Source organism: Trypanosoma theileri (assembly GCF_002087225.1).
Source record: "Trypanosoma theileri isolate Edinburgh chromosome Unknown TM35_Tth_8_V1, whole genome shotgun sequence".
In the NCBI taxonomy this organism is placed as follows: Eukaryota; Euglenozoa; class Kinetoplastea; order Trypanosomatida; family Trypanosomatidae; genus Trypanosoma; species Trypanosoma theileri.
The window spans coordinates 890,430-910,254 of NW_021639850.1; the positions used below are offsets into that span (position 1 = coordinate 890,430).

At 43.2% G+C, this 19,825-nt stretch overlaps 10 protein-coding genes across 10 annotated transcripts; 8 read left to right on the forward strand and 2 right to left on the reverse strand.

The window, feature by feature from the left end:
- Positions 1-5: 5 nt before the first annotated feature.
- On the forward strand, positions 6-1,343 carry TM35_000084640 (uncharacterized protein; the record flags this gene model as incomplete). The annotated part of the gene is made up of 1 exon (XM_029024329.1): positions 6-1,343. One exon carries the CDS (start codon positions 6-8, stop codon positions 1,341-1,343), a length of 1,338 nt encoding a protein of 445 aa, XP_028884732.1.
- Positions 1,344-1,962: 619 nt separating this feature from the next.
- TM35_000084650 (uncharacterized protein) lies at positions 1,963-2,265 on the forward strand (the record flags this gene model as incomplete). The annotated part of the gene is made up of 1 exon (XM_029024330.1): positions 1,963-2,265. One exon carries the CDS (start codon positions 1,963-1,965, stop codon positions 2,263-2,265), a length of 303 nt encoding a protein of 100 aa, XP_028884733.1.
- A 2,415-nt stretch (positions 2,266-4,680) lies between these two features.
- Positions 4,681-5,076, reverse strand: TM35_000084660 (uncharacterized protein; the record flags this gene model as incomplete). Its single annotated transcript, XM_029024331.1, has 1 exon — positions 4,681-5,076. One exon carries the CDS (start codon positions 5,074-5,076, stop codon positions 4,681-4,683), a length of 396 nt encoding a protein of 131 aa, XP_028884734.1.
- A 335-nt stretch (positions 5,077-5,411) lies between these two features.
- Positions 5,412-5,846, reverse strand: TM35_000084670 (uncharacterized protein; the record flags this gene model as incomplete). The annotated part of the gene is made up of 1 exon (XM_029024332.1): positions 5,412-5,846. One exon carries the CDS (start codon positions 5,844-5,846, stop codon positions 5,412-5,414), a length of 435 nt encoding a protein of 144 aa, XP_028884735.1.
- Positions 5,847-7,154: 1,308 nt separating this feature from the next.
- On the forward strand, positions 7,155-8,195 carry TM35_000084680 (haloacid dehalogenase-like hydrolase-like protein; the record flags this gene model as incomplete). Its single annotated transcript, XM_029024333.1, has 1 exon — positions 7,155-8,195. The coding sequence occupies one exon, from the start codon at positions 7,155-7,157 to the stop codon at positions 8,193-8,195; it is 1,041 nt and encodes a 346-aa protein (XP_028884736.1).
- A 1,394-nt stretch (positions 8,196-9,589) lies between these two features.
- Positions 9,590-10,198, forward strand: TM35_000084690 (uncharacterized protein; the record flags this gene model as incomplete). The annotated part of the gene is made up of 1 exon (XM_029024334.1): positions 9,590-10,198. One exon carries the CDS (start codon positions 9,590-9,592, stop codon positions 10,196-10,198), a length of 609 nt encoding a protein of 202 aa, XP_028884737.1.
- Positions 10,199-10,378: 180 nt separating this feature from the next.
- On the forward strand, positions 10,379-10,768 carry TM35_000084700 (trafficking protein particle complex 2; the record flags this gene model as incomplete). Its single annotated transcript, XM_029024335.1, has 1 exon — positions 10,379-10,768. One exon carries the CDS (start codon positions 10,379-10,381, stop codon positions 10,766-10,768), a length of 390 nt encoding a protein of 129 aa, XP_028884738.1.
- A 484-nt stretch (positions 10,769-11,252) lies between these two features.
- TM35_000084710 (6-phosphogluconolactonase) lies at positions 11,253-11,666 on the forward strand (the record flags this gene model as incomplete). Its single annotated transcript, XM_029024336.1, has 1 exon — positions 11,253-11,666. One exon carries the CDS (start codon positions 11,253-11,255, stop codon positions 11,664-11,666), a length of 414 nt encoding a protein of 137 aa, XP_028884739.1.
- A 2,394-nt stretch (positions 11,667-14,060) lies between these two features.
- TM35_000084720 (putative surface protease GP63) lies at positions 14,061-15,863 on the forward strand (the record flags this gene model as incomplete). Its single annotated transcript, XM_029024337.1, has 1 exon — positions 14,061-15,863. The coding sequence occupies one exon, from the start codon at positions 14,061-14,063 to the stop codon at positions 15,861-15,863; it is 1,803 nt and encodes a 600-aa protein (XP_028884740.1).
- Positions 15,864-19,193: 3,330 nt separating this feature from the next.
- On the forward strand, positions 19,194-19,823 carry TM35_000084730 (beta-fructofuranosidase-like protein; the record flags this gene model as incomplete). The annotated part of the gene is made up of 1 exon (XM_029024338.1): positions 19,194-19,823. A coding segment is annotated over one exon (630 nt), but the record flags the coding sequence as incomplete, so codon positions are not given.
- Positions 19,824-19,825: the final 2 nt, after the last annotated feature.

Below are 19,825 nucleotides of genomic sequence, written 5' to 3' on the forward strand. Positions count from 1 at the left end.
AGCGAATGAAGGAAGCAGGTATTATTTGTACAGCTTCTTCGCACCCAACAACAGGTTGGGTGGTACCCTTTACGGTGGTAGAGGAAAAACCGTCAGGGAAGCGACGAAGATTTATTGCGTGGCCCAAGGGAAAGAATGCCCAGGATGACTATGAAGCTGACGTTCCTCTGGAACACATTTCCCGATACCTGGATGTGGTATACGATGAAACCGCAACGTTATTTGATTTAAAAGCATCCTTCTTCCAGGTGGCCTTACCGCACAACATAAGGGCAAGTTTCCGTTGCCGCACGGAATCAGGCGAACTTGTCGAATTCGCACGCCTTTCTATGGGCTACAAATGTATTCCTGAGATTCTCAATACCATTACAAGAGTTCTGGCAGGTGATCCTGCCATGGTATTGCCGCAGTATGCGGCACCCAAAGAGTTAAAAATACACGTTTGGATTGATAATATCCGAATAAGTGGTCCACACGAAAAGGTGGAAGCCTGGGGCCAGAGAATATTACATAACATGCAACGCTGCGGTGTCACGATTGGGGAACAACAGTTAAAAACAAAGGAATATGATTTCATCGGGGTACATTTTAACCACAAGGACAACACGGTGTCTTTAAGTGAGAAAACAATAAAGAAGTTGCAACAGACACCTTCGCTGGATACCACGACGGTGGAACAATTGGAGAGTACGGTTTCGCGTATGATGTACGCAGGAGGGGTAAGAGGTGAATCCCTTTTCCCTTATTATTTCTTCTTAAAAATTGTACGTCGACGTTTGTCTCGTTTAAACCGAGGCTTAATACGACCACAAGACCCGGCAAATTTATCGGCTACTGTCAAAGACATTGGTCACAGTTGGCTCACAACATTATTACAGAACGAGCCGGTTCATCCTCCACAAAAGTTGCCCTCCACGGCAACACTGGTGACAGACGCCTCCATGTACGGATGGGGAGCGTTATTATTCAAAGATTCAGGGGAGGTTTTGGCGGCAGGGGGTGCGTGGGCGCACCCACCTCACATGATATCTCAAGCAGAGGCGCGGGCAGTCCATCTCGCTTTACACGCTTTTAAACAATATCTACACGGTCCCGTGGATATTCGCGTGGACAATACAACGGTCATGCATATTATGCAAAAAGGTAACACGCATTCACAGGCTTTAGTAAAGGAAGCTGACGCCATTGATAAAGTTCTTCGCTTACACGGAGTACGGGCAACATGGAACTACGTAGCTTCAGAGCAGAACCCTGCGGATGGCATATCTCGAGGTAAACCAGTCCACTCAGTAGACTTAGCGAGGGGGTGGAACTTGCGATGGGGAGAACGGGAGGCGGGATAAAAGGGCTTCTCAGCACTTCCTTTTCGTCAGTTTTGGGATTCTTTAATAAATAACTGTATGGGAAAATCTCGATTTATATTTGTTTATATTTTTATATGATACGGGGTTACTAGTAGTAGAGGTAAAATACACTGTTTTCTTTCTTTCTTCTTTTCTCTTTCATAGGTGAAGTAAGGCCAAGATTATTCTCGTTTAAATCGTGGTTTATTGCGGCCCCAAGGCCCAGCAAAGTTATAATCTAATGCCAGGGTCATTGGGCAAAGTTGGCTCAAACATTGCTGACGAACGGGCCAGTTCACCCACCGCGGCGGTTACCATCCACCGCAAACGCTGGTAACAGACGCCTCCATGTACGGATGGGGGGGCGTTGTTATTCAGGGATTCGGGGGAAGTTCTGGCCGCAGGCGGTGTGTGGGAGCATTCGCCGCCCATGATATCCCAAGCGGAAGGGCGTGTAGTTAATCTCGCATTGCGCGATTCAGAACGCAACTAACAAGCCCCTTCGATATTCGCATGCGAAGAGCAACGGCGATGATGTACATTATGCAAAAACGAAACGCACATTCACTGGCGTTAGTGGCGGAAGCCGGTGCCATAGAGAGTTTTGCGCTCACATGAAATGCGATCTACTCGAAGTTTCACCGCGTCCGAGGAAGCCCCGCGGACGGCATATCTAGGGAAAAAAACATTTAAAATTTGGACGTTACGAAGGGGTGCAACTTGCGATGGGGAAGGCAGGAGGCGGGGTAAAAGGGTTTCTCAGCACTTCCATTTTCACCCGTTCCGTTGTTTGTTTGCGGGGGCGACTCTCGTGGTAGAAAAAAAAAAATCGGGATGCGCACGCGCAGTGGCGAGTAAAAGGGGATTTCAAGATGATAAAGTAAAACACTGCTTCTTATTTGTCTTTCTTTTTATGAAGTGAAAGTAAGGCTGGGGTTATTCCGATCACAAAAGGTAAAGCAACCCCATCGACTCTCCTACAGGTTGGCGGTTCGCCCCTCATAATGGATAATTGTATTTTTTTATTTTGACACAATGTTTTTGGCCAAAACCCTGCGAAACTTACTTGGGCGACACGAACAGTTCACGTTTTCGCGCGTAAATGGCGATCCCGGCGGGCGTCTCGGAAGGCCCCCTCGCCACGCCACCCCCCACCCCTTCGAAAGAAGCCCCGCCCAGCACACCTGCGGCGGAATGGCTTAATTGTGGTTGGAAGCGGCCCTTGCCTTTATTGGGTAGAAAAAAAGTTCTGGACCATCTTTTGTGCCACCAAGGGTGGCGGGGCGGGGCACGGCAAACGGCCACGAGGGGATGCCCTGCCTAGGCGTTTCGCGGCCCCGCGGTGCCAAAAAAGGGGCCGGCGCGCCGCCTTTCCAAAAAAAAAAAAAAAAAAAAAAAAAAAAAANAAAAAAAAAAAAAAAAAAGAAAAGAAGAAAAGCCCGCCCAATGTCTTCCTCCAAGCGGCTGCGGTGCGTGGTTGGTTTGTGTCCGTCGCCTTTGTTACTGGCTACTTTCTGCCTCAGGGTTCGTGGTTTTATCGCGTGGGCGGGGTTGTGTGCGGGCATTCGGCGTTTTTTTTTCGGGTACAATGGCGAGTGCTGGGGGGCCTGGTTCCGAAACCCGCGTTTTGCTGCGCCATCCCCTTTAAGGATGCGCGAACGTTTGTTCTACAGCACCGTCTCCAACACAACTCCTGTTTGAGACAACCTGCCAGTCCATTCGCCCAAATGCTGGCGGAGGTCTGCGTTCGCCTGAAGCTGTCATGTCTTGGGTGGGCTTAGAAAAGGGTGGGTATGGGCGTTCGCCGCATGAACACCTTCAAAGTATCCATAAACTTCCGGCTGCTTGGGAACCCCGCAACGCCGCCGACCCACAGTACAAAGGAAGAAGCCCCAGGTTTCAACGATAAAGCCTGCCAAAAGAGAACAGAAAAAAGATAATGCGTGTGCCCAAAAGAAAGGGGACGTTTTAACCAATACAAATCGCAAGATGGAAAGCAATCGCCCGAGAGAGAACCTGCTTCTCGCGGGCCTTCCTCATTTTTTAGCCGCGGGAAAAGCCATTTGCCGTAAGGGGGTTCTCGGGGGATTTTTTTCGGCCGCCTCAAAGGGAGCTGCCTAGAACCCAAACCTCATTTGGCGGCTCAGCCACCCCTGCCGGTGTTTCCCTTGGCTTCCGTCATTTCCGCACCGGCCTTGGCGGACTACGCGAAAGCCCCTCGGCGCCACAAAGCCAAAGACATCGGCAAAATAACGGGCAAAATGGCGCAACCACCAGCCGGGCCAAAGTTTGTCAGCGGGAGAAAATTCAAGAAGGAACTCAGCGCGGGAACCTCGGTCGGCTTCAAAGGAAGGCTTTCTTCCCCTTCTGGTTTCGCCGACCTCGCGCGGGGGTTGTAATGCGAGAACGGACCCTCACAATGGGGTTCTTTTTTTTTTTTTTTTTTGAGGGAGAGGTTCCATGGCGCGTTCTGCTGTTGGAAAAACCTCCCCTGCTCAATGATCAACGTATAAAGTGCTCTCGTTAAAAGAGATTTTGGACTGGACTATGTCTCGCGGAGTTCTGTGGCATGCCCGAAGGGGCAACGAGCGAAGAATACTGAGGAATGGTGTGGGGGTCCTGCCCTTGGGCACCGAATGGGCAAATCACCCGCCGCCCCCTTATAGAAACGCGTTGGCGCCTGTTACGGGTCACAGATATGCTTGGCGCGGTCGTTTGTAAAAAAAGAAGGGGTTTTTCTTTATACTAAGGATCGGCGATGGCCGCATTACTCAGCGCACGCCCTTTCCAAAAAATCCCAGCGCACACAATCACCCCAAAATGGGGTTTGCATTACTTTTTTTCAACGCCAAACGCCTACCCAGAAGAAGTGGCCTCACCGAAGAAAGGCAATTATGAACTTCTTCAAATCTGAGGGTGATCCTTTGGGCAATTCACGGGGCCCTCCCTTGATGGGGGCGGCGTTGGATGGACCTATTCTAACCCTTTCCGTATCATAAACCCCAGAAGACCATGAAGAACATGTCATTATGGCGTGTTCTCTCCGTCCAACACGGTTCAAAGCAGTATGGTTGTACTGAAGTTTTCTCTCCGGGGAAACTTCGTTTTCGTTTGAACGTCAACAAGTCCCACCCCCGGCTGCCAAAATAGGCAAGAACAAACACCAAGAATTGACCCACCAATTAAAAAGATTTGCTGCCGCAAAAGAAGGCTGTTGTCCCCGTCGTGCTGGCGAATTGCGCGGACGTCCTTCATTTTGAGAAAAGAATCTTTCCCCAGAGAATGGCGTCGGGAAACCTTGGTGTAGAGCCCCGATTGTGCAACCCAATAGCCGGCGTCACCGATGACGGGATGCCTCCCGCAGGGTTGGATGCAGCCGCGTTGCTGAATGGTGCAGCGCGTTAACCTGAGAGATTCCAATGAAAAACAACGGGCGTTCTGCAAACCCACAGAAAGAGAAGCCGCAGGAACAGGCAAAAAAAAACCCTCCCACACGCGACCCCGCCTTCCTCCGGAGAACAGGTGTTCTTTCCAAAAGGATGGTTGAACCCCAAGCCTCTTTTCCGTTAAAAGCCCAAAGGTCTTCAGGAAAAAAAAAATTCTCTTCACTTAGGGGTGCCGAATTGCCAGTAGTACTTTCAAAATTGATATGTTGCACCGCATATCTGCCAGCAACCCCGCCGCACAGCTTGGGGCAATGATTCTTTAGCTTAAAGATGTTTATCGTCGCCATTGCGATCCCATCGAAGAATGTAATCTATTTAAAAACTCCTTCTGAAGCAGCTTGTTTATGAACGAATGTTTGACCCCAGCGGCCCAAAACCAATTGCGCCAAATCAAAACCATACCTTGAACCAGCCGCTGCCCCCATCGCGCATAGCAACAAACCGCGCGCCAAGCCCAAAAATGAGGAATGCGGGGGCGCCTTGCTCTCACCCAAAAATTCCCCGCTCGTGCTCGCCGTCGTTTTGCCTTCGAGGCGCCCGGGAAGGAGCCAGGCCCCCGGAGCGCCCCACGCGGGCGGGGCAACCCCCAACCAAAAAAAAAAAAAAAACCGACGGCCGCATTTCAACAGCATTCTTCTTTAATTGTCTTCATCTGGAAGCGGTTCGTTCCCACTTCTCTCCCCCAAGGGGGTCCAACACCTTTTTCCCTTCTTAAATCTTCTATTTTTGCGTGTCTCCTTCTTGCCGCCTCTTGTTCTAGTGGTGTTTCATTGTTCCCACAAAATTGGGCGGAAGGGAATGACACGCAAGCGGGCGAACGCATTCGAAGCGCGTTTGGGGGATTTGGGCGGTTCCCAGGGTAATGCGGTTTGGAACGCAAAAGTATGTATTGCCCTGGTGGCTTTTTGCGTCGCAATTTCATTTTCTGAATACTAAAGGGGAAAACAGCTCTCTTCTCTTCCTGCGAATTGTTTTCACTCCCTAAAGTTTGCAACTTGGAAGCCATGATGGGCGTGCCGAAGCGCAATGGCATTCCTACAGGAATCAACTGGGACATTACGCTCCAACGCCAGCCCTCGTGGGTTAACGCCCCCGCCTATTAACCGGGGTCCGTCCAAGCTTTGAAGTTTGTTCAAATGTCCATCAGTGTTCGGGAATCCTTTCCTTCGCCTTTCCAATTCCACCCAGAAGGGCCGGTTCCGTCTTAATTTGCAACCCTTCTCGTATGGAAATGGCGGCCCTTCACCATAATCAGAGCAAGTGATGCTATGGCGTTGGAACCCCGAATGGCGAAAGCTAGAAGGTCGATTGTGGGAAAGAGCATCCTGGCCACACCCGGAAAGCAAAAGAAAACACCCGACGAACAATTTATTCAAAAGAAGCCGGGGGTCTGACCAGCGTTGGTTTTGAAGCGTTCCTTTCAAGCTCTACCCTCCGGAGCCGGGTTTTTTTTCATATTTTTCTTCAGGCCGTTTTCTGGAATCAATTTGGGGAACAGGGCGGCCCCAAACGAGCGACAAAATCATTTAGCGTAGAAAACTGCTGCTTCCCCACGGCTTCCGATGAAGATCGCGGGGCCGCCGGATCCGGTGATCCACCCCCGCCCTTCGGGAGCCGAACGCCGCCCGGGCGGGGGAATGGGCCGGGGGCCCCTTTCGGCGGGGTGGTTGGCGTTACCGGAATAAAAAAAAAAACATAAAGCGAGTGCTGGAGGTGCGGTCGGCTTCTGCCTGTCGACGCTGTCTTGCGCTATGGGCTCTGAGTTTCTCTGCTCTGCTTACCCCCGCCTTCGCTCCGGCGGTTGGCCAAAACCGTTTCCAACACAACACGCCGAGGTGCCGCCACGAATTGTATTTCCCCGTATGTCGTTTTGTTTTTCTAGATTGTGGATACCTTGTTTTATGCCTGTGGTCCTAAGGTTCTCTGTTTATCTTTAACCAATGCTCGGCAATATTCTCTATTGGCAAGCCTGGTGTTGCTGGGGTGTGTATTTTTAGGGGAAATGATATCAGTAAGGGCTTATTTGCTCGAACCGTTGTTTTCGTTTTTTTGCTGTCCTTTTATTCTTACATTGCTGGTACCAGATTCTTTTCTTGTATTTCAATGAATTTGTATTGGATCTATTTTGCTGTAACCTCTATTACTACATTATTTTGATGCTTTGAAGGGAAAGAAGCTTTTTTTTTGTTTTTATTTTTCTGCTTGAAGTCTGGCCCGCCTATTTACGACAAAAAAAAAAAGCAGTCTGTGCCTCTCCTTTTTCTTTCTTTTTTTTTTTTACATGAATCTGAAGAAAAGTGGTGTGTTGCAAAAAAAAAAAAAAAAGAAAAGCGAAAAGTGGATCAAGGTGTACTGCCAATGAAAAATGGCCTCTCTCCCTTTCAAGATGGTTTGTCTTGATTTGGATGGGACGCTTCTTCAACCGGATCATACTGTCTCTGAATTCACCAGGACAATATTGCAAAAACTTGTCGCACTTGGTGTCCACGTCGTTATTGCTACGGGTCGACCTTACGCTGATGTTCGCCATGTTACCGAAACAATAAGGTTCAACGCACTTCTTGGGAATACTGACCATTCTGGCGTATGCTATACCATCACTTCAAATGGTGCACGCATTTACAACGACAAAGGACGGATTATAGTTAGAAAGAACATCCCAGAAACGTTTTGCCGTGTCCTATATGGTTTGGAGAAGGATGATAACGAGGTGAATGTTAATGTCTTCCGAGATGTAGTAAGGCACAATTCTCCTCCAAAGATGGAAAGAATGAACACTAAAGATAACGCGTGCGATAATAATTCAGTTCTACTCGAAGACGAAAATGAAGTGTTTCTAACATTGAACAATGCAGAGAATGTTGAATGCGAGGAGGAGTGGGTTTGTCGTCACCCAGCAGTTGAAGAAGCCAAACTGTATGAAAAGAGTAACTTTTGTTACAGAGTAGAACAACATTTGGAGTTAAATTATCCTACTGATAACGTAAGTGAGATTTTTTTTCTGTGTTACAATTTCCAAAAAGCTATGGAACTGGAAAGGAGAATTGATATGTTGAATTCTGAGTTTGAGCGACAGATTCGAGAAGAGAGTGATAAACACGATATAGGGTCTGCAGGTATTGTGGTTGCTCCTTCAGCTGCCCACTGTCTTGACATAGTACCAAAAAATACTTCTAAAGGTATAGCCGTACAAGATGTAGCGAGACGTCTTGGTCTTACTATGAATGATGTGATTGCTTTCGGTGATGGTTTAAATGATGTTTCGATGCTATCAATTGTCAAGAAAGGTTGTGTTATGCTTAACGCGAATCCACGCTTGAAGGAAATGTTACCACATCTCGAAATTGTGGGGTCCAATAGTGAAGATGGTGTTGCAAAAAAACTCCAAGAAATTTTTTGTTTGTGAGTATATAATATTAAGGAAAAAAAAAGCTAATCAATGAGCGTTTATTAGTGAGCTTTAAAGTAAATGTGACTGATATCAGGAATGTGATATACTAACAGATCCTTTTTATTTATTTATTTGAAGTTGATTATGGGGGAATATGTGTATGAAATTGCTCACAAGGCGTTCGAGCAAACAATGGTGACTAGTTATTGATTTATAATTATCAACTATTGTAGCATGTTTTCTATCTTTTGCTTTCTTAGACCTCCAAGCCAAAGGGATACCTCTTCAAACATGATTGCGTGCTCTAAGTCTCACTTTTCTCTTTATTTCTCTGTTTTTGTTTTCAATAGATGGTATAGAGAGACATATAAGGTACTATGAAGTAAATGACACGATGAACTCTACTAACTATGAATTTTTTTTTTTTTTTTTAGTGGGAGAATTGTCTTCACTGTCGTTCTTTTCTTTGCGGCGTTTTTCTGGGTTTCACTTCATATATTATCTCTAAGGGAGTTTCTCTCAAGACACGATGAGTCATTCCATTTCCTTTTTACATCGGCAATGATGATTTTAAGAGACTCTAGATATATGGTGTTTTTTTTTTCTCTTCCAATCCTTCGTCAGTACCTTATCAATTGGTTTCTCTGGTGCATACTCTTTACTTCATGGCTTCTTCCGGGTATTTTGTTTTCTTCTGAGACATTCCTAAAAAAAATATGCACCTAGAGAAGGTCTATATAATATGATGGGTACTGAGAGTGGAAAAATCTTTTTTCCTATTTGTTATTTCTGTCTCCGGAGATATGTTTGACCGAAATAATTCTCAGGGGGGATTTAGGTTTTGATTTTTTCTTTTACCATCCTACATATCCTCCATGGCAGCTCCCTTCACGTTGAGGGAGACTATGATGATATAGTAATCCTGCAATCTTCCACCTGGTGATTTTTACTGGATGGATCCCATTCCTCGATGATATGGGTATGCTTTATTTTGCCTCATCTCTGTGCATCTTGCTTTTCTAATAAAGTGGTTATGTATTGTGTATGAACAAACTGTTTTTGTATTTATTCTCATTGGTATTACTACCAGGTTTATGTCAAGAGAGGAAATATATTCTTTTTTATTTTTACATTTGTACACCAAGCCTCCTCCTCACTTCATATCCTTTACAGTTTTCTTCTGCCTTTCTACCTTTAAACATATATTTCTTCTTTTGCTTTTTATTTACAATTTACCTCTTGATGAACTATTTTAATAAGACCTATGATTTATTCTTTCTTTTTCTCTGCTTATGTATCTCTTCTTTGGCTGACTTTGGGTGTCTATGGGGATTCCTTTTCTTCCTTCTTTCCTTTACTTTCTTTCTCTCTTTCCCTGTTTGGTTTTTTTTTTTTGCCCTCTCTAAGAGATGACGACAAGAGTTTCGCTCTGTGGTGTCTCAATCGTTGGCAACAATCCTGCAGCGTTTGATGAGCCTATCTCTGTGAAGGTATTACTCGAAGTTTTTGAGAAGCCGCCAACACTTCCAATTGATGTGAAGTTTGTGTGGAACCCAATTTGGGATTTCCCTGTGGAGCAGGAGTTGGATGCATTTGAGGTTGGGCCGCTGACAACACTTGGGAGGCATGAGCTAACGCTTCAGAGTGACCCTCCCGACTTTGCAAAGATTCCTGACCCTACCGGGCCAACAGCGTTGATCATCACCTTCAGTTACGATGGCAGGGAGTTCCTCCATTTGGGTTACAACGCCATAGTGACATGCGAGGGGGAAATGCCTGATGTCTTTTTGGATGCAGGACAACTGCGGCGTCATCTTACACAGTGCTTTCCGAAACAGACAATGATTGTATGGGACACTGATGACTGCAACGGTGGTAATAATAATGATAATGGTAATGGTAATGATGTGGATGTTGATGATGATGAACATGATGAGGATGATGAGGATGTGAAGGGGGTAGAGAGCTCGCATGATGAAGACGAGAGTCCACCCGCAAAGAAAGCCAAGCACAACTGATATGATGAGAGTAGATTCAAAGAACTGACGGGATTTTATTTTTATTTTACTTTATTTATTTATTAATTTTATCCTTTATGGAGTTGTATCCCTTTCTTATTTTAGTATGAAATTTTCAGAATTTATTCCCCTTGCTGTCTCTCACACTCCATTATTGCAGAAAATAGGGAAACAGTTACCATGTTAATGGTGATTGGACCAGATGATTCCTCACTTTTTGAGTATGGTAAATCGCTGAAGGGTGACAGCGCACACTTATCACAACAGTTAATGTTGTACTCCTCCTTAGATCTCCTTGATGATGTCCTCTGGACCACAGGTGATTTCCTCCTCCCTGCATTTGACCGAGCATTTGATGGGAAGTATTTTGTTTCTGCCTATGTCGGTTTCGCCCCTGTCAAATTACTACTAATGCAGGCACAAGAACCCAATAAAAACACACGACAATTCCTCAACGAGGCGTATGAGCTATGTGTGCGGTACCTACTTAACCCTTTTTCGTATCCGAAAAATTCCTTTCGCTCTACATTAGAGGAAAAACTGCGACGTGTGTATGAAAGGTATTTTTAGGTGTTACCATGAAGTATGAAGGACAACAGAAAAAAAAAGATTGTTGAAGGAAGTGTTGTGAATAGGTAGATGGTTCCTTCTCCTCTTTGCTGCATCCTACATGTCCTCTTCTTTTTTTTTTTTTCTAAACCCTCATATACAATGGTGAAGGGAGTGAACCAACACAAGAAACATTCTTAGAAAAAGAGGTATAAAGATAAATGGGAAAATCGATGGTATTTCAACCAGAGATTATTGTGTGCGAGACACCAGAGGAGCTCAGTCGCGTTTCGTGCAAAACTATCCTCGATATCATTGACCAGTCAAAGCGCGGAGTGTGGCCGTTGTCACTGGCTCTCTCTGGTGGATCTACACCAAAGATGTTGTACAAGCGTCTGCATGACGAACACCTACAACTACTTAGGGATGAGCGACCTTTGCGCAACAGATGCTACAGAGTCAAATTACAACATGACAAGAGAAGTTCTTTTGCGTGATATCCCTGATGATCTTGTGGTACATGTTGATATTAGTGTACCCGATACGACACCGGCGAAGGATGCCGCAAATGCTGTTAAGGTGGCAGATGCGTATGCAAAGCGACTCAGTTCCCTTCTTCCAATGGATATCGTGCAAGAAACCAGTTACACAGATCCTTATATTTGACATTATCCTACTAGGCCTTGGTTCAGATGGACACACCGCGTCTGTTTTCCCTGGAACTGAGGCTGCGAAAGAAGTGCACCGCGCGGTTACCGTGAGCTTTCCAGGCCCAACAATGAACCCAAAGGTGTGGAGAATTACACTCACACCAACGACCAAGTCCTCTGAGACACCTGTTTCACGTTTTCTTCAGGACTGTAAAGGGAGAGTCATGTTTTTATTTAAAAAGGAGATTGCAAAGGATATCAATTCGTAGTTTTTTCTCTCTCTCTGTCTCTCTTTTCAATGTGCCTAGGATGCTTTGTACCTTGTGGGTATGAGTTTGTTTAGATTCCAACAGTCAATGATTTGAAGCCATCTGTATTATTTTTATAATTATTTACACTTCTGCTTAATATGCAGATATTTATTGGCCGTCTAAAATTATAAAGAGTCATGGTTATACTCTTTAATAGTCTTTGTAAACTATGGGCCTTTATGGACCTTTTTCTTTTGGGATACATTCTATTATACACGATGAAGTGTTTTTTTTTTTCTTCTTCTAAAGTTGATTCCGAGTGGAAATGAGAGTAGAAGACTTTGTTCTTGTCATCCAACGGCTCTGCATGCTCACTAATAATTAACATTTTTCCTTGGGTTTGTTATTCCATGGCACGTCCGGGAAAGTTGGATAGTGAGGAAGCATTATTTCTATGCTTGAAACTCTTCCACATGATTTGGTCAGCACTTCAATGAGAGACACTAGCTGTATTAAGGGCGTTAGGAACAGGAACAGGAACAGTAAAGAAGTCGTCTGTGCCCTAATATCTGCTGTCTTATTTCCCAATGGATTAATCTCTAATGCGTGAGTGCTGATGGGTGTGATGTTCATCTGGGGCTTTTTCAAAACAATATCTTTTTCACTTTCCCCTACTATATATTTTTTATTATTACAGGTATAAGGTGTCATTCAACTAGATGTGGTTCATTTAAAAAAATTCAAACTCGTTAGTAATTTATTTTTTGTTACTATAGACGCTGTCTGTTTCTTGTTTTACTCCTTGTATTTTTTTCCCCTCTTGAATTCCTCATCACGTTTTTTATCCTTACAGCAAATGAAGTGTAAGGCATAATGGGCTGTAGATGCGTGGTGTGATGCTGCTGAGATAATGCACATAAACACACTAATACAAAAGCATTAAAGTACCCATTAACGCAGGAGGGATAACACACACACACACATGGATGCTGCTCTCTTAACACTGCTGATCTAATGACACTTTTGAGTCTCCGACTAAATGAGAATAGTCAAGTGGACACATTGTACAACACATGAGACTCTTTATCCCATTCAATAGAAATGGGAATATACATTTCCTTGTGTCCCATCTAAGCTTTCTTTCTTTATCTCTGTAATATTGAGTTATGTTTATTTTTTTTTTTTGGGAAATAGCAACCAGTCACACCTTAATGGGAGTTTCCATGGCACAAATGATACGTGACTCTCATAGTTAGAAGAAGAGGAGAATGTATCTCTATTTAGTGCGAGAACTCATTGAGTGGTAGTGGTACAGTGATCCTACTACCCATCAATTGTAACAAAAAGTAAAAAGGAAAGAAAAAAGAACGATGGAAGAACTCTTGGAATACATTTTGATAGAGTGGAATGAAACAAATCTCTCTTTGGGGGATACATTGCAATACTATTTCTCACTGCAGAGGTGTTCTACGCCTTTTATTGATAACTACAACACAAGTGGAAATGAATGTCTCTCTTGTGGTGAAAGGAAAAACATTCCTACTGAAAGAGTATTAATAGGGGGCGTACACAACTCTATGTGCATGGGATTACTACTATTCTACAGGGCAAAAAACAACAAAAACAACTACAGGGAGTGAATCACTGAGGAGTGATACTGAATTAAGATCTCTACTGAATAAACAGAGTTAAAAAGTAACTGTGTTGTACATGTTACTTTCTCTTGGAAATGTGAGTAGTGCTCTTATAGATAGTGTTCTGTGTATGTGTTGTGGGTATGGTAATTAGTACAGGAGTATTTTTGTAGCTGATGGAATATTTCATATAATCCCCTCCTCTATTATTTTATGGCTCTTCTGATGTGTATTTTTTTGTTTTTTATTATGCTCTTCTACTACTGACATGGATGGGCAAAAGAAAAAAAAAATTATCAGCAAGTTGAGTTGGTGGGTTAGTCAAGCATGAGTTGCACAGTCTTTTTCCAATGCAAAGGACAGATCTGAACACATGGTATCATTCACTCTTTCCATGGCTTCTTTCTATGTTTTTCACTTGTTTAAAGGCAGTACAGCACTTATTATTATGACTATTTGTTATTATTCTCTGCATTTCTTACAAACACCATAAAACACCAAATCTGCTCACAATGCATTGTTGTTGATACTGTTGGTATGTATGTGTACCACAAGAGGGTATATTGATATCTTTTCTCATTCTACTTTTTGGCATAACTATCATTCTTCTCTTTCTGAGAGTATTACTGTTGATGTATACATGTGTTTAATTATCTGCTAGATCCAATATAATATCTATTCATGCTTACCTTTTATTCTCTCCCTTTTCCTCTTTTTTTCTCTTTACTCTGTGTATACCTTAGCAAAGCAACACACACACTACTCACGCTATTAAGAAATGGAGAAACACTCCATGCGTCACCTCCTGTGGGCTGCACTGTTCCTGTTGTACTGCAGCTGCGGGTGTTTGGCTGATGTTGTGCAGCAGTTACCACAGAAAGGACAAAGTGCTCTACAGGCGTACACCGTCTCTGATACTCCTGAGGAATGGCAACCCATTCGCATTTCCGTGTATACAAAATTTGTTGAGGATGTTGTGAAGGAATGCATAAAACAGCGTTCGGAGGGTGATTCCAATACTACCGTCGAATTCTGTAGCGGTGACAATCAAATGACAGCAGCGAAGATGAATACTCTTTTTAAGGATCTCCTCCCTGAAGCGATTAAATTGCACAGGGATCGCCTGAATGTGCAGCCATTGCAGAGCAATCTGAAGATACAGGAAGAGGAGGTTCGCTGGTTTACGAGCAATTGCTGGGGATTCATTATTCCCAGTGAACATAGTACTGAAGGTATTCCCAATGCTGATTTTATGCTTTACGTGAATCTCGGGACAGAGCGTAAAAGTTCGGCGGTTTGCTCTATAGATGAGAATAAGCGACCAACATCTGCCCGCATCAGTTTTGTCCCGAAGGAGATCGTCGACACGAGACATTACATTCGTTTGGCTGCACACGATATTGCGGTTGGACTTGGATTTACCACCGAATATATGAGTAAATATCTCACGACAGCATCAGCATCTATCTTCATGAATGGCGTACCAAAGTGGCTCATGATGGTGCAGAGTAACACGGTGAAGGATAGGGCCGTGAAGCACTACGGCTGCCAGGGTCAAACTCTCAAGGGAATGATTTTGGATAATAAAGGCGATACTTATTCCGGATATTGGGAGAGGCGCATCGCACGGGATGAGTTGATGAGTCCGTACACTGGTGAACCCACTGGAATGTTCTACACTAACCTGACACTTGCAGCATTTGGTGATATGCCTTTCTACGAGGTTAATTTCAGCATGGCAGAACCGATGAGTTGGGGGAATCAATCGACCTGTGACTTCATACAAAGCACATGCACAGCAATCAGCAAAACATTGAAGTCCTCTAACGTCTTCTGCCAGGAAAGTGATAAACCTGTACTACAGTGCACTTCTGATCGCTTTGGTCTTGGTGTCTGCTCCAAGGTCGACACGAACACGCATAGTATGTCCGGTGAGTACAAGTTATTTGAAATTGTTGGTGAACAGAGTGATATGATGAAAGGCTGTCCCATCATTAGGCCGTTTCAAGAGACCATGTGCGAGAATGGTAAGGAGACACTGATGCCTGGAAGTATTGTGGACAAGATGTCACGGTGTCTGGATCTGAAGGAAACGGTGGAAATCGATGAAAATGGAAAGGAAGTGAAGGTTCAAGGCATTTGTGCAAAGGTGAAGTGTGATAATGGCAAGGTGCATGTGCATTACAAAGGGGACAAAGAGAAAGTGAACGGGGAACAAGAATGGCACGAGTGCACCGAGGAGGGCACTATTAATCTGCAGGGTTCAGTGTTCACGAGTGGAACTATTGTGTGCCCCAAATACGCTGAAGTGTGCACCGGGCTACCGGAAACCGAACCTTTTAATATTCCATATGAAGAAGTTGTGGAAAAGCCTGAAGAGGAAGAAGAGGAGGAAAAGCCTGAAGAGGAAGAAAATCCTGGGGAGGAAGAGGAGGAAATGAACAGTGGCACGGGAGATCAGGACCAGACCCAAAAACCTAATGATAATGAGGACGGTGCCACTGACAACAGCATCGCTCTCTCGTTCTTTGAACCTCTTATGCTTCCTGTGTGTATTGTTGCTGCGGTGGTGGCCCTGTGAGAGCCCCACACGCATATTCTAACTTATATAGCGCTATAATTTTTTTTCTTTTTTTTCAATTTATATACGCATAAACAATAATTGTTTCCCTTCTCTTTTTTTTTTTTTTCTGACTGGGCTCGAGGCGGTCTTCACTTTATTTGTGAAAGACTGCATGACTATTAATCTTTTCGGACTATATATATGTATATGTGTCTGTATCTATATATGGTTGTATATACACGAACACCGTGGTTTTTTTTGGGAATAATAATTCTTATACGCTACTTATGTATACTGTGCTGCTTCACGGTACTCTTACTCGGGTGTACAAATGTACACACATACCGAGTGTAAAAAGAACTGGGAAGTGCATGCATGCGTCTTTTTTTAAAATTGACTGAGGGATTTTTCTAAATGATCCATTTCTCTGTAAATGGATTGGATGAGTGAATGCACGTTGGAGTACATGGATTATCTTTTCTGTGAGTATTTGATACCTCTTGTGCTAGTGCATTTGGATGTATTCTTTTTTTTTTAATGTGTTGCTTTTTTTCTTTTTTTTGTCTCTCGTTGTTTTTCCCAAGTCTCTCAAGGATTCTATGCGATAGACACACTGAGAATGATGGTGTGGCACACAAATCTTTTTTTTTACGTACTTTAGCTGTTGTGATTGGATTTGACTGCAGTAGGTGCCGCTGCTCTTGTTAATGTGTGTAGCCTTTGATATTGCATTTATTGTGGTGCTGTTATTGTTGTTTCTGAGAGTATTACTATCGATGTATACATGTGTTTGATTCTTTGCTGGATCTAATATAATATGTATATTTCTGTTGGCATTCCGTATTTTATTTTGCTATTTTTTTGCATATGCTTTAACAGTGCATCCGCTTATCCACCGACGTCTAATTGCGGCTGTGAGTATACTATCGTATGGATGTTACTGGTCTCATTTAACTGCAATTGTGTTGGGTTTATTACTTGAAGCTTGTAAAGGGAATATGCACCCTTAAGTGCTTTGGGGTATTAATGGTTAGAGGGTTGCGATAATTTATTATTTTGCAGGTAATTGTTTCCCTTGTTGCGCGTTAAGCACAACGGAATAGACGCTTATGAAATATGTAAATGTTTGGCTTTTCTTTTTGCCATCTTTTATTATTTGAAAGTACAATTTTGGATTTGTATTCCCATGATAAGTGAAGTGATTTTGGGTTTGTATATTTTTGAAAGGGGTGGGGTAAATGTAAATCGGACCACAAGGGTTGTTTTTACCATTATGTTGATTGTGATATATATATTGTTTTACCATTGTGAGACCTTTGTTCATAATTTAATATTCTTCAGTGTTATTGTTTGTAGGATACTATGCAATGGATGTCATGGTTTAATTTATTGCATGCCTGTTTGGGTTATGGATTTGCAAACGGATGATTGCCCACAACTCAGTGCAGAATTTTCATGTCTGTTCCCTTTTCTTGTGTTAAACATATTGTGTGTGTGTGTGGGCAAGGTGTACTTGTCACTCAGTGTTATCTTTTCAAGAGGGATTATGCTAATATATCTCAGGAATTCCAACATAAGTAGCATTTGCTTATATCAGTGAGTTTCCCTTTTTTTCCAAGTGATATACTCTCTCCCGATGCTTAGCGGTTTATGTGATGCTGGGTTGTGGTTAATTCTATTGTGGAATTCACCTAATGGCACCTGAGAGGCACAAGGTGAGATGATACATTATGCAGAGCCGTGACTTTAGCCATTGTGGGAATGTCTGCAGTTGTTAAACCTGAATGGGATAGTTTCAAAACCATTGGTCTTGTGTTTGGAAGTGTGGATAGATAATATCTGTATTATTGGGTAATAAAAATGAGGTTATTTCTTTGGGAGTGTGAAAGGGGAGAAATTTGGGTAAAAAAAAGATTGTAATGCGATGATGGTTGAGTTTGTGTCTGGATCCACCCATTACATTTTCTTGGGAGTCCATTTCCATTGCAGTTCTCACTTGACTGCACGGAGCAGCACATGTAACTGTAAATTATACAAGACACACATCCAGTGAAAGATGGAACTGTTTTAGAGTGGGAAATGGATGGAATGTCGATCTCTACATGCAGCAATGATACTTGTGGTTCATTTGGCCATTTACCACTTTTTTTTTATTTAATTTACTTGGAGCGATTCTTTGACAACTTTTCCTTCTACCATTATTCAGTAGGGGTGTAGATTGTTGCGTACACTTCTCCGTCATAATAAACATATTATCATCAAGGGAGAGGTTGATGTTCTCTGCCATACTCATTACATGCACCTCATTGATAGGTATTTATGGAAGGGGGAGTGTATTATTTTTCAGGAACTGTAAAGATTGAAGTCACCATTGGAGTCAACTCCATACCATGCATATGGAATCAAAGGACGGTAATGGTTTCCGCCATTTTTTGATATTTGTGTATCACTTGCTTTTGCACATTAAAGTGTACAATTAACAATACGTGGTTGCAATGGTGATTCTTAAAAAAAAAAATAATAATAAATAACGGCAGTGTGAAATCCTTTGTTTTATCATGGGAATTGGATTTGGATGTTACGAATGCTGGACTCTTCTGACGTGCAGATTTCATTCTCTTATGGGCGTTTCTGTGATAACCCAGTGGACGGTGTTTGTCGTGTGAGACTCTCGTGGTAGTGAATGAGTTGATGAATGATAGAGAGAAGGCGTGTGTGATAGTGTAGTGTAGGATTGATTATTTGTTGTACTCTTCTTAAGAGAAGTGTTGCTTGTTTGACGAGGGTGTCCTTATTGCGCTATATGTATATATATTTCATAATATTTGAATTTCAACGAAACAAAATAAAAGAAACAAAAGAAAATGATAATTATTTTGTACACGGGGCACATTTCCTTTTAATTTTATTTTTCAATCCAAAGTGTTTAATGACATTTATGGGAAATTCTAAAACTGAAGTTAAAATGTTAAATTCTACAACCATATTTGACTAAAAAAAGAGAAAAAAAACAGTAACGGCAAAATTGTACACAGTCTCTTGGATGACACCAGAGAAATGTTAACTAAACAGTGAAGGGCAAAAGTGAAAGATACATCTTGGAAAGGAGAAAAAAAAGGAATAAATCAGGGAAGGCAATGGGACAAGAATAATAATAACCCTCTGGGGCATGAATTCACACGCGATGCATCACTCTGAATATTTGACAGTCATCTCTATTTGTGTGTGTTTTTTTCTTTTCTTCTTTCTCTTTTCAATCCTGCTTGATTGGATCTTTTTTTTTCCTCTTTATGCGATAGACTAGCTAAGAGAACGACAAATCAGACAATAATTTCCTTAAAAAGAACAATGCGCGTTATATCGTCTACATGGTGCGTGCTGCTGCTGCTGCTGCTAGCGATTGCGGTAACCGCGTCGCATGAGCCGCGCTTCCACGTGCGTCCCCCCACCAATTGGGTCAGCGGCCCCAGCGGGCTTTACTTTGACCCCTTTACACTAAAGACACACCTGTACATGCAGTACAACCCGTACGACTCGGTGCAGGGTAATACAAGTTGGTACCACTTCACCTCCTATGACTCTGTGAAGTGGCAGGATCAAGGCATTGCACTGAAGAATGATAATGAATACGATCGCAGAGGTGCGTACAGTGGAACCATCACGGATGGCGATTATGGGTCACCTGTTGTAATGTATACGTGTGTTGCAGATGGTGACGTGCAGCGACAATGCATTGCTTTACCAAACAAGAAGGATGCTCAATCTGGTCGCAAGCGTTCGCTCAACTCGTTTGTTAAGCTTCCTACAAATCCTGTATTGACAGAGAAGGATGTGCCTGGTCTTGTTGGGCTGAACAACTTTCGTGACCCCACAGGTTGGTGGGGTAACCCTGATAACACATCAGAGTGGCTGGTGGCTTTCGCAGCCAGTGTTAAAAATTCAGCTGGTGTACCTGAAGCGCAGGTTGTTGTTTTCGCTAC